This window comes from Pelodiscus sinensis, chromosome 9 (genome assembly GCF_052426305.1).
Source record: "Pelodiscus sinensis isolate ZL-2025 chromosome 9, ASM5242630v1, whole genome shotgun sequence".
Classification (NCBI taxonomy): Eukaryota; Metazoa; Chordata; order Testudines; family Trionychidae; genus Pelodiscus; species Pelodiscus sinensis.
Window position 1 is genome coordinate 15,250,172 of NC_143060.1, and position 13,588 is coordinate 15,263,759.

A 13,588-nucleotide genomic window follows, 5' to 3' on the forward strand; every position below is an offset into this window, starting at 1 on the left:
GAGCACCTCACATAAGGCCCTAGCAAATTAATATGACCTCCAAGGGCATGACAAAATAAATGTGTCAAACAAGGAAAAGATTTTTGCCTCATTTCAATTTGGCACTGAATGACTGTATTTGCTTTCTAGGATGCTATCTGTCTACTTCTGAAGCCAAAATGCAGGGGAAACAAATCTAAGTAGACTAAAGACATAACAGTGCACTGTAACCCATCAAATGTAAGTAGCATATGGCAAGATACACATTGCTAGAGGCCACCTAGCAACATTGTAAGGAAACATACAGTATGACACCAGGTTGATGACACAGGTCACTAAAGGGGTGATATTCATGTGTTGACTAGAAACAAATCATTCTAGTGTGGAGTGCCTATTAAAATAATGGTCTCTTGCTACAGTGTGAGTCTCACTACTGAAGGCACGTGACAGTTACATCTCACCTTCAGTGCGGGCTGAGAGTTTCCATTACCGTTAGACCTAAAGGCAGTAAATTCACAGCAAGTGCATGCTGTCAATGCATACTGTCAACACCACACAAAAATTCATCTGTCTATAGCAACCACTGATACAATTTCTAATCCATAGATGTCCGTAGAATGCCCCCATTTTTTTCCTTAAGGGGAAAAAAAAAAAAAGCCCATCCACCAAAAATGTGTCAGACCCAGAGCCTAAGGCAGCTAGGAATCAGGCTCAAAATCTTTATACAGTATTAAGATGAGTTGTTTGAAATCCTTCAGAAAATTGTAAGCAGATAGTTTAGACACACTGATAAGAAGAGTAGGGTTTTATTGTGACTTGACTGACAGACTTAGAGAAGAGTATTTACAGTTTGACTGCTGTTACTAAAAACACCGTGACAGGTAAAACCTGACATGTATGTATAATGGAAAAACTGTGGAAAATAATGACAAAAGGAGTTAATTAAGCAGCTAGTATTTTCGAAATGGCTAATTTCAAATACTGAGCTTCAATTTCTAAATAGCATGTATGCTCTTAAAATATACACGCACACACACATGCCATTTGGGGAAAGCCCGATTTGCCTGAGGTTCATTCTAAGTAGGCTTGTCTGCAGAAGGGACCAGGTTGAGAACAGGGAAGACAGCAAGTAAGGGGTGAGGGAACAGAGGTCTTAGGGAGGAGCTGACAGCCATGGAAGGAATATGTGAAGAGGAAAGAGACATGCCTGAGAATGGGGATCTATCAGGGATCAGCAGCAGGAAAGGGGAAGAGCAAAGAACAGAAGAAATACGAGAAACCTAACCTTAATTGTTGGGATGTGTAAGAGTTTAAATAAGGAGTCTGGGTAATTGCAACCACAATGACGGGGGTACAGCATAGGCAAGCACTGTCCCTATTGATTTAAAGACATATTTTCCTCCTTTCTTGCTTGCTTGGGATAGATAAGCACGTAGGTATACCAAGGATGTAACTACAAAAGAATATTTTTTGTCTATAACCGTATATGTTATCTTCCTCCTTTCTATCCTTCCCATCCACTTTGAAACGTATTCAGGGTCACATCTCCTTCTTGCCTGTAAACTGCTGATTCAAGGACTTTGTGATGTGAGAACTGCATGCTTTAGCTAAAAAAACCTGTAAGCAGTGATGGATATAATTATATTCATCTACAGATTTGACACGTTTTCCCTGGGCTTGAATAAAGACATTAACTTGTTGGCGCATTACAAAGCCAATTTCTCCTGCCTTTGACACCCACATTTCCACATTGAAACATATGTATGGGATACAACCAGCCCACTTAATTAGCCTCATTATCACGGGTCCTACAATTGACAGGTACTTCTCCACCTGTTATATATAATCTTGTTTTCAGTTATTTCCACTCCAATTCATTGGATGAAGTGGGTTTTATCCACAAAAGTTCATGATTCTATAACATTTTGTTAGTTCCTAAGGTGTCACAGGACTACTTGTTGTTTTTAAAGTTACAGACTACCATAGCTACCCCTCTGAGATTTTCTGAGATAAAAAGGTGTACCTGTGGTTAATTTGTTGCTCACTTGGACCAGGGTTTTGAGGGTCTGAATTGGAAGGAGTATCTGCAGTAAAGGAGCCCTTCTACTCCATCTGCAGCGGGGATGTTCCTTTCTAACATCGATGCTTTGCATTTGTAAAGAAATCTCTCCCCATGATGTCTGAGAGGGTGACTTTTCTATTGGCCACTGCACAGAGCTGGGTATGAGCTGATCTGTGTTCTGTTAAAGGCATGGCATTTCTTCCAACTTACTGTGTGAGCTTGGGCAAGTCACCTTACCTTTCTTTGCCTTACTTTCATCATCCTTACATATTTACTTGCATGTCAGGGGCCTTAGGGTTGTACAGGTTGCACTTCGATTAACCAGAACTCTCTGGTCCAGCAACATCCATGGTCTACAAAGGTCAGGATCAGAGAGTCCTAGAGCACTGCAGGTGGTGGGTGGGCTACATGGGGTGGGAGCGAGGTGACGTGTGGCCCAGATAGGCTGCAGAGAGGGAGCAGAAGCTGGAAGCCCAGTGCATGGCTCAGCTGGACTGCAGGTTGGGGGAGGGTGTGGGAGTCAGTGTGCAGCTCAGTTGAGCTCAGCTGCTCTGCATGGGGGGGGCAGGAGGCCAGGAAGCCCAGTGGGAAAGGCAGGACCCGGCAGCAGGGTAGGGCAGAGATGACCTCCCCATATCCAGAAAAATCCCTCATCTGGGACCAATCAGGTCTTGAGAGTGCTGGACTAGGGAGGTCCAACATGTACTACACAAATACAAAGCATTGTAATAGTGTTGTCTCAAAGCCTATATGTGCAACATTAATGAATTAGGCTTTGCAACACAACTGTGAAGGAAAGTAGATGAAATCACAATCCTCCTACAGATTGGAACACAGATAACACAGGGGAGCTAAAGGCATATTTTGCAAAACATCCAAGTGATTTAGGAGCCTATGTCCGAATTCCAAAAAGATTTGGGAGCCAAGTCTCACTGAAAGACAATGTAGGCTTCTATATGCTGACATCACTTTTGAAAACTAGTTGGCTGTGTCTACACTGGCACCTTTTTCCAGAACTGCTTAAAACGGAATACTATTCCGTTTTCAGTTTTTCCGGAAAAGGAGCGTCTACATTGGCAGGCTGCTTTTCCGGAAAAGCCCTTTTTCCGGAAAAGCGTCTGTGGTCAATGTAGATGCGCTTTTCCGGAAAAGAGCCCCGAGCATCATTTTTGTGATCGGGACTTTTTTCCAGAAAAGACTACTGGGTTGTCTACACTGGCCCTTTTCCGGAACAGTGTTCCGGAATAAGGACTTATGCCCGAGCGGGAGCAGAATAGTTTTTCTGGAATAGCGGCTGATTTTGTACAGTAGATCGTTGTTGCTTTTCCGGAAAAGCAAGTGGCCAGTGTAGACAGCTCGCAGCTTATTCCGGAAAAGCAGCCGCTTTTCCGGAATAAGTGGCCCAGTGTAGACACAGCCGTTTAGTCTCCTAAATCACTTAGGCTACGACTAGACTGCAGTGTTAAATCGGAAAAAGATACGCAATTTGTAAATCTTTTTCTGATTTACTTTTGAAAGAGGCTTTTCCGAAATTTGGTGCATCTATACAGCGCCAAATTTCGGGAAAAAATGCTCTTTTGAAAAAGGGGATGCGTTCCTTAGACGAAGCGTTGCCTTTAATATCCCAGAAAAGCAATGCAATCTAGACGTAGCCTCTGTGTTATCCTTAAGTAATTTGAATAAGGAAGTGCTCCTGCAAATAAAACCAGAGTTTTGATTCTCGTTCCTGTTCCAACTTCTGAATCAATAACCACGTGAAAGGAAAGTATTGGGGTTCAGAAATGGACTCTTATTTATGTTGTCCAGTCCATTCATTTGAGCTCAGGTGAAATCTGCTGTGTTTTTATGGACTGTTTATACAGGTGAAGAAAAAGAAATTCACGATCCCAAAAATCTATTAGAAACTAGCGAATGTTTTCCCCTTATTTCAGCCTTAAAAAATAAATGGAAGCAAGCTATACTAATAAAGAAAGTGTCCTTGAATGTCTAAATCAGGTAGAGATAGCTGGGTAATTTGAGCACAATTTGAATTTTAGAGGTTTATGTAACAGGAATAGCTTATAAATTAAAACAAAAAATCATGGGAAGCATCTAAATGACAAAGATCTTGCATACAGAAGGACAAGTAATAAAACCAGATGGGTAATAGAATATTACACAGATTTTAATACCTGCCTTGTTTTTTTATTTTAGAAATCAATAGAAAGGTGAAATACAGTCCTGGCTACCTATTTCTTTGTTAGTACCTCCATTTTCTTTTCCATTTTATATTAAAGTGCATACTGTCATTGTGTTTTTCAGGTCCAATTTTGATTTTACTGAGATGGGGCCAAAATGAAAGCTTATAACAAACTTCATGGAGTTGAGAGCTGCATTATGTCATTAAGAGCTCATGTCAGAGTGAAGTATCTTAAAAAATCATCTTCTTTACCACGGGTGGTCTTACTGCACAAGCTTTTGCAAACTCTTTAGCAACAATACTGTACCGTCTTTCATATGGAATGAATCCAAACCAGAGTACAATATATAAAGTAAGTCTGAAAAGACATCAAGAGCTTAACCCAAACCCTCAAAAAAACCCAAAAAACACAAACCTTTTTTTTCTAATTAGACACTTACACAGAAAAATTCTAACGCTGGGCTCTGAGGAGTTTATAACTATTCCTTGCCCATAACAATCTTAATTAATTATGCAACAAGAACTCTCTTACTATAATTAGCCTAGCAACAAGAGGCTCTCCCACAGGGGATTATCTGAAAATATTTAGAGTGGGCTTTGCTTCAGTGTGTGTGGCAAATTAACTTCATCCATCCTCTTTGCTTTCCATCTTGCTCTTTGTGCTCAACCCAAGCTGTACAATGTACAGTACCTCTTTGTACCTCCTCTCCTGTCCATTTTTCCTTGATTACATTTAGAATCCCTTTCCTGACCTCTTGTCTTTTGTTCCTCTGCACTCTTCAGTAAATACGGCCTCAAAACACAAATGAAGTCTTCTACCCTAAATTGCTTCCCAACTTACCCTTTATGCATAAAACAAAAAAAACCAATCCTATATTTGGGCAACTCTCAACTTACTAACTTCAGCCAGTGAGTGCACAATCTTATCACAAAAGCTTGTCCTTTCACTCCTCTTACTGTTTGTCACTAGTCCTTTTTATATTAGGGCTGGGATATGGAGTCAATTCCCCACTGCCTTGCACTGGGGGAACTATGGAGAGTGAATGCAAAGAGTAGCATATTATACCCACATTACACAGGTGCAATTGCTTTCAGAAGGAAAAAGCAGAGGAGGGTCAACCCAATCGTCTTTATCAGGCTGATGAGGGGGGAGGGAGATAAAGGGCAATTATCCCGGAATCCAGTGGTTCACTGGGCAGCACTGAAAGGCTGGCTAGGGGAGGCTAGCTCCAGTCCTGCCCCTTCTGCCTGAGATCCTGTCTCTTCAGGGGGCCACCCCTCACCTTGCCCAAAGGCCTGGCAATTGTGTAACATGCTGTATGCTCACTGCATTGTGGAAACTGCACATAGTAATGGTAGGAGGAAAGCCTCCCTGTTCCTGTTATGACTAGTTATGCCCACAGAAGCAACATGACAAATACAGCAAAGATTCTGTCACTTGGGAGATGTGTTGAATGAGGCATCTTTTTCCAGTCACCTGAGCTTGGACTATTTCCTTCTGGAGCTGCTCACTGTTGTACTGACCAATGGCATTGCAATTATACAGTGGTTATAGGATTAAGTTACTAGGGAAGCTGGCTTTTTTAAAAACGATTGCGTTAAATGGGATTTTCTATAGCCATTTTCAGTTTAGACAACTGTAATTTTTATGCATGTTCCTGATTGTGGATCCCCTGTCTAATTTGAAGTTTTTATGCAGTCTTTACACATTAGCATATTGTATTTTCCGGGGTAGTTCTAAGAGGCTGCACATGTTGCACTGAGCCCCAAAGGGGACCAAGAGAATTCTGATTCCTCATGTCTGTTCCTAATGCTCCTCTTCTAACTTCCAACCCAGGTGGCCCCTGAATTCCCAGCTGTCCTTAACTAACTTAGTAAACCTTTATACAATATACAGTTTTAATTGTAAGTATTCTGGGGGGGGAGGGGAGTGGGCGCAATCCACATCTATTATATTGGCATTCAGAAAAGAGCAACAAAAATGATTAGGGTAGGGGTTCCCAACCTGGAGTACATGTACTCCCAGGGGATATGAGAAGCTTGTCAAGGGGGTACAGGGAATATTTGGTAAATAACTAGATTATCCTAATTGAAATATTCCAAAAGTATTAGTGAAAAAAGTTGTGGATTCTAGAGTCTAGAATGTATTTCCTTTCATATTGAATAGAGGGTACGGGAAGGTTTACTAAAAGCCAAGGGGATATGGGGACCAAAAAAGGTTGGGAACCCCTGGATTAGGGGTTTGAAAAGGGTCCCATATCAAGAGAGATTAAAAAGACTTGGACTTTTCATCTTAGAAAAAAGGAGACTAATGGGGGGATATGATTGAGGTCTATAAAATCATAACTGGTGTGGAAAAAGTGAGTAAGGACAAGTTATTTACTTATTCCCACAATAGAAGAACTAGGGATCACCAAATTAAATTCATAGGCAGCAGGTTTAAACAAAAAAAAGGAAGTTTTTCTTCACTCAGTGTACAGTCAACCTCTGGAACTCCTTGCCAGAGGATGTGATGAAGGCTAGGACTTTAACAGGGTTCAAAAAAGAGCTAGATAGATTCATGGAGGTTAGGTCCATCAATAGCTATTAGTCAAGATAGGTAGGAATGGTGTCCCTCAGCTCTGTTTGTCTGGAAATGGATGATAGGAGAGCGATCAAGTGATGATCACCTGCTGTGTTCACTCCCTCTGGGGGTTCTTGGCATTGACCACTGTCGGCAGACAGGACACTGGGCTAGATGGACAGTTGGTCTGATCCAGTATGGCCATTCTTATGTTCACTCAGTGTGATGCTCTGTTTCCCTCTAGTGGTGGTTGGATCAAACACCGCGGGCATGTCTACGCTATGGAATAAGGTCGAATTAAGATATGCAACTTCAGCTACGTTAATTGTGTAGCTGAAGTCGAAGTACCTTAACTAGACTTTTGGCGCTGTCCATACTGCAGGAGGTCAAAGGGAGCATACTCTCCCTTAGACTTCCCTTACTCCTCGTGGAAGCAGGACTATCAGCATCAACCAGAATACCCCTCTCAGTTCGAATTAGCGTTTCTTCACTAGACCTGCTAATCCAAATCCAAAACATTGACAGCGGCAGCTTTGATCTTCTCTATAGTGTAGACATACCCAGAGACTGATGAGCCTGCTCCTGCATTGGCCACCAGAACTAGCTATTTTAGCTCAAGATGCAGAGGTTTATACATTAATGTCCAGAGGTCAGGTTCGATTCCCACTGCTGACATCTTCTGAAAGATTTTGCATTAAAAATGGCTAGAAGGGGAGGCAGGAATAAGAGTCCAGGAAGGAGGAGGCTGGATATAGATATCAATAAGTGCATACAGATTGGAGAGCCCTAAATGAATGACTCAGTCAGATTCCCTACTGGGATTGAACCTGCAGAACACTGAAAATCAGAATGCTAAAAGGAATTGCACATTCCAGGAAATTATGAGAGTCAAAGTAGCTTTGCTACATATCACTTCTGCTGTGTATAAGCAGGGAAGATACTTACACTTACAGGTTGACTTTTTGGCACGTCATAAACACCTTCCTTCTTTTGGCTCGTAGGAACCTACAACAGAAAATCAAACACGCAATCATCATCAAGGTCGGAGTTTAGAAAATTTGAAAGTTGTAGCAATGTCCACTGTACTTTACTATAGATTATGTCACTGTATATGACTGAAATCAATAATGGTCCCTTTTAATATAGGGAATGTCTTTCAGTGGAGATGACCAAGAATGGCAAAACTTGGATATGGTTTCAAACAACCAAAAGTGATTCTTCAAATGTGAGGTTTTCATGCAGCCCAATATAAAGTTAAATTTGAATGTGGGTATGAACTTCCATGAAGTTAAGGTGTTTTTGCCCCTCTCTTCTACATTAGTGTTTACTTTTTTTCTAGGAGGAGCTAGGGAGTGGCACAATGGGAGTCACGTTTGGGCCAGGGCTCCATTTTCTCTTTAGATGAGCTCATTTAATGGAGCTATCTGTTTGGCCAACAGCATCATTAATTTCCTTGTCTCACCTAATTTAATACTGTTAATCTGAAAAAAAAACAGCTATTAGTCTTGGAAGGGTAAGATTTGTATCTGTACAGGCTGTTTTCATCATACACACATGACCCAAAGAAAAAATATGTCCATCGATGATGATGAGTGAAATTTACAAATAGGCAAAATAAGAAAAATACTGCTTATTGGAATTTGACTTAAGGATATTTACTATGTATATTTTCACATGTGATGTTGACAATTTGTGTTTTAACTGTCATAAAGCTTTACATTTTTGAATCTCCATGTCTAACTGTCATTAAACAGTTAATGTCTGACCCTCTTATAATTTCCTGCAACTGTGATAATTTAAATAGCTAAAAGTTTAAAAAAATATAAAAACCACATGTGGATATTATCTGTAAATAAAATAAAATAAAATAAAATAAAAGTTTGTGAAGCCTAGTAAACACCAATATCTCTGGGGTGGGGCTAATCACGGGCCACTATATAATACTTGACCTAGCATTCTGCAACTCTTAATGAAGGGGAAGTGTCCTTCAGATTCCGGGCAGCATGTACAGCAGCAAATGAGGGATTTGAAATCATTGGCCCTTCTCATGGGCACAGGCGGTTGTAGTTTAGTAATTTTGGGCCCAAGTAACTCCTTCTGGGCTTGATATTCATGATTTATAATGTGGGAGGAGAAATTCCATGGACATCAGTGAAGTTAACCCAGAGCATGAGTGAAAAGCGGATTGGTCCCTATCTGGTTTTAAAGTAAAACCCAAAGAGTTATGAGTTTTATGAACAGTTACAATTTTTTACATTTTTTATTATGTTTTTTCCTTCACTGAGCCTGCTGTAAATGGGAAATACCAAACTGAACAATTACACTAATGTCCTCTGCATATAACACACCAGCGCCACCTTTACAGAGACAATCCTACTTATTTGGAAGCGGGTTATATTTTAGAAGTCAATGTGCTTTACTAGTTAAATTAATCCTCATAAATGTAATAAAACATCTTGTAAATCTTTAAAAAAATCTATTTTTGACCATAAAAGCATGAAGAGAACTAATGCTTTGGCAGAAATTATATAGTAGGTCAAGTCCATGATCTCACTATACATTTATCAGATGTTAACTATGCAGTGATATATGGCACAAACTCCAAATTCTAATAGTCCAAGAGGATGTCAGTCACTCTCAACTATTCACACTTTCACAAAGCCCACAATTATTGTGACAGTCTAATTTTTCAAGGAACACTCTGCATCTTAATTAAGAAAATATAGAGCAAAAGCAGCCAAGAGATTTAAGAGCAAATTCCCATTGGAAGAGAATGGGACATGATCTCCTGAAGCTGTCGGGTGCTTTTTAAAATCACTCCCTATATTCCTACTTCAAGAATGACCAATGATAGTATTTCCTGTAGTGTTCTCACAATGCTTTTGATTCCACTATGTGTGAAATTAGTAAAAATGGAAAAATTAAATTTAAGAGAATCAACTTCCTACCCACTGACAGATTGCTATGTGCACTTAAAGATTAGGAACCAAGAATTTTTATTTAACAAGTTTCTTGGAGTTCTGTTATTCCTTGAGAAGAATGCAAACAGTACATAAGAAACTGCTAGGATATTTACTAGGCTAATTTTCTTTAATGTAATTCAGACCTGCCCATCACGTCCTCTTATTTTCCTTTCTTTTGGTAAAAGGTGATTTAATTCAGCAAAGGTTGCATATGCCAAGCACTGCACGGAGTCCAGTATTGGAATGATATATCACTCTTTTAAAAAGAACTTATAACTTCATTCTTCACTTCTTTTGGGGATGGGGTAGAAAAATTTGGAATCCTTTCACTTAAATCCCCCCACCCAGGAATCATTAGTCGTTAACACCTAGCCAATGGGCTCCTATCACAATATATTTCAATGAAAAAGAACAAGATACTGTATAACTTTGTGGCCACATCCTACTCAGTGAGGCACCCCTGGAATTTGGATGCTTTAGCAAACTGCAGCAGAGTCTTCTGCAGGGCTGTAGACGATTAAATCAGACCTTCAGGGCTCCCCCTTTTCACTCTCACACTTGACCGCAGCATTACCCTCCCTTTTATGGAGGTTCACAACCATGCAGCCACATTTAGATTATTCTGTATCTATCTTATCACACATTCAAGAGCTTGTTAAGTTCTGTGACTTTTTCCTACAGAACTGCTCTACAATTTGTCCTCTTCCCTCTTCTACTGCCAAAGCAGCAATTCTAGTTTATTTGTTGCCACTACTACTATCTCTTTTCTGCCCTCCCTTAGTCACCTTCTCTTCTTAACCATAACCCTGAAGCCTACAGTCTCTTTGGCTTTGCTACAGAAGTAAAGGCCATGTCTCCTTTGGCATCAAAGTTCAGACTTGTTCTATTCTGATTGAACTGTCCTAGCTGACAGCTCATTTCTCACATATGCCCCACAGAAAGTAGAAAATGTTCTCTAACTTTTTGGAATACAATTTAATGAATATATTGATGAGCATTTTAAAAAGGCCATTCTTCCTCAGAGAATCTTTTTGTGGGAAAATTTCAAAAGAACTCTACTCAAGATTCAGGACTTTTCTTCACGCTTCCCCTAATATCTGGAATAGTCTCCTTCTTCCTCTTACTCACTCTCCCTCTTTTCCTCCTAAGCGCTCTGAAAAGTCATTATACTAAGCATGTTTTCCATCACCAATCTACTCTAGCAGGGTCACTTTTCTGCACCATAGTGCCATCTAAACCCTGTTTTCAATGTGAGTATATGAAATAATGATTATCACATGAATCACAACATCATAACTGATCTGAACTCCTGCAGAGAATATTGACCATAAAGCATAACATTTTCCCTTTCCTCCCACCATATTCTGCTGTATTTCTATCATTGTTTAGACTGCAAACTCCTTGGGGTACAGGCCTTGTTTTCCTTCGGCTCTAAAGCATCATAACACCAATGATACTATATAAATAATATACAATTAATTAATGAAGATCCTGGTCCATAAAAACAATTGCATTCACATAAAACCAGCTGTTATCCGATGGAAAGTCTGGTATATAAAGAACTGCTGCATGTTTGGAGCACAGTAACTAGTGCATTAGAAATACCTGGATAGATTAGAAAAAACAGACAGAAAAAATACATGTACACACTTCGGGGTAATGAGTCAGAACAAGAAATGAACGGAAAAACCATTTCTAATAAGAGAAAATGCAAGGTTAGTGATATTCAATAGTAGAATGTTGCTACAGAGCAGTGCGATTTAATATTTATGTTTTTTATTTAATTAACAGCTGCTTCGGGACCTGTTGTACTTAAGGGAAATGAACTCATGGTGCACCAGTCTTAGCTAGGAAAACCAGAATGGTGTCACAAAAACAAGTTGTGAATCAGGCAGAAGATGATATGTAAGATGCAGGACACTTATTCCCGGGGAGCCAGCCACGATGGAAAGAAACTGCCTCGAGTCAAAACATCACTGTCCCCTGTGTGTCTTGCACACTGCTTATTACAGGTAATGAGGATGTAGCATCTCAGAGTGATAAGGTCATAGGTCGATGAAGAGCTTGCAAGTTTCCCACAATTAAGAATGGACAGAAGCAATAACTTAAAGGAGAGAGAATGAATTAGGCAACAAGAAAGACTCTAGTTCAGAGGAATCTTACTAATAAGACTAAACTGACAAGTTCTGAGTCAGTAAGAGAAACAGCCTTTCCAATTATGTAAGCGTAATAGGAAGGTTGTGAGCACCTAAATTTATAGCATCTAGGGAAATCAAAAGGTACTTTGAGACTAGAGTGCCATGGAAAACTCTCCTGGGATGATACAGAACTTTAGTGTTTGTCAGTTACAAGACATACTAGAGTTAGTGGTTAGCTAATCTCAGTATTTGCTTTATTCAGTATATTGCCTATAGTAAACGTAGAGAAGTACAAGGGATCACAGGTAATACTGGCATGGTTTTCAGGGCCACCACTCACAAAATAAACTTTTCCCCATGTCTAGATTCAATAAAATGAAGCCCTAAACAATTCACTGATGACTCAGAGGGAAGAGGCAGCACTTCACTGAAGCCCTCTCATTTACTCTCTTCTCTTTTAGCAAAACTTTGAAAACTATCCTTATTCATTCCCAGGCATTCCCTCAAAACAAATGGTTTTGACTGAGCCTAGTCTGGCTTCCACTGTTTCTGGAAAAGCTACAGTGTTTTGCATGAATGGGCTCCTCTCTCTCGTTCTTCTCAACCTCAGTGCCTTGTCTGATACACCATTGACCATGACTCCCCTCTTAGCCACCTACAACAATTCTTAGGGGATTCCGTGCATCTTCCTCCCTGGCTTCACTGACACTTCTTTAGCAGCACTGCATTTTGGCCCCCACCCATTAAACAATCTTCATCTGACTGTGTGCATTTGATATGAAAGTGATAGGGTGTGGCAGTATGTCATGTCACTAGGACATGTAGAGAGAAACTTTTAAATAAGGTCACTTTTCAGACAGCAACTACACTTCAAAACACATGTCATAGCTCAACAGCTTTCAACCAAGGGTCTAGGGCTCATTGACGGGTTGTGAGCAGGCCATGATTATAGCATGTGGGGGGGGGGGCCCCTCAGAAAGAAAATAGTTGAGGACCCTTTACCCCAGTTTATCTCCAAATTGCACACATGGTGTGTGCGCGTGTACAGGAAAATACATTCATCCTGAGTGGCTTTAACATGCTTACTCTAGATAATGGGCTACCAAAATCCCATTCTGCTCCTTTGTTCCTTTACTCTTCATTCTTTCTTTCATTATTTTTTTTTCTTTAACTTTCCATCTCTTCCTCTTCCATTTTATTCCACCTTGTGTCTGTTTTTAAATGTTTGTGTTACAATCAGATCAACCTATACTGCATCTCAACAAAATGCCTGGGTACTTTATAATCCTTCACCCTATGAAGGATTTATTGAACTCTTGCTTTTCCTATTGTAATTTCTTTTAATAGAAAAGAGATCTCTGTCTCCAGATTTACTCTAGTTTGTGATTTTCTTTTGATAAGTGCTGCACTGACCCCTGGAGGATGGATTGAATGACAAAATGGGAATTTTACACTACCACCAATGGAAGTTCTGTCAGAGTGCCAAATGCAGGACTGGGCTGTGTGAGAGTGTACGTGTAAGCATATTATAAAACTGGATGCTGTTACAAAAATACTGCAGATTAAAAGGAAAGAAAGAAATCCACTATCTGTCATACTTTACAGAATACAAAATGTGTAGGGCCACTACATCTGTTACCAAAGATAAAATATTGAAAAGCCTGAAAAGAGAAAAAAAATGAATGAAGAAAACATACTGAGACT

General features: G+C 40.0%; 1 protein-coding gene across 18 annotated transcripts in view; it reads right to left on the bottom strand.

The window, feature by feature from the left end:
• DAB1 (DAB adaptor protein 1) overlaps positions 1–13,588 on the bottom strand; it is a 772,627-nt gene that overhangs the window by 61,068 nt on the left and 697,971 nt on the right. For 15 of the 18 annotated variants that reach the window (XM_014578749.4, XM_075936060.2, XM_075936063.2 and 12 more), the window contains one exon: positions 7,729–7,788. In XM_014578749.4, coding sequence (XP_014434235.3) covers positions 7,729–7,788 — 60 coding nt within the window. The remainder of the gene's footprint in view (positions 1–7,728; positions 7,789–13,588) is intronic. The other 3 variants (XM_075936067.2, XM_075936061.2, XM_075936071.2) reach the window with 1 other exon arrangement.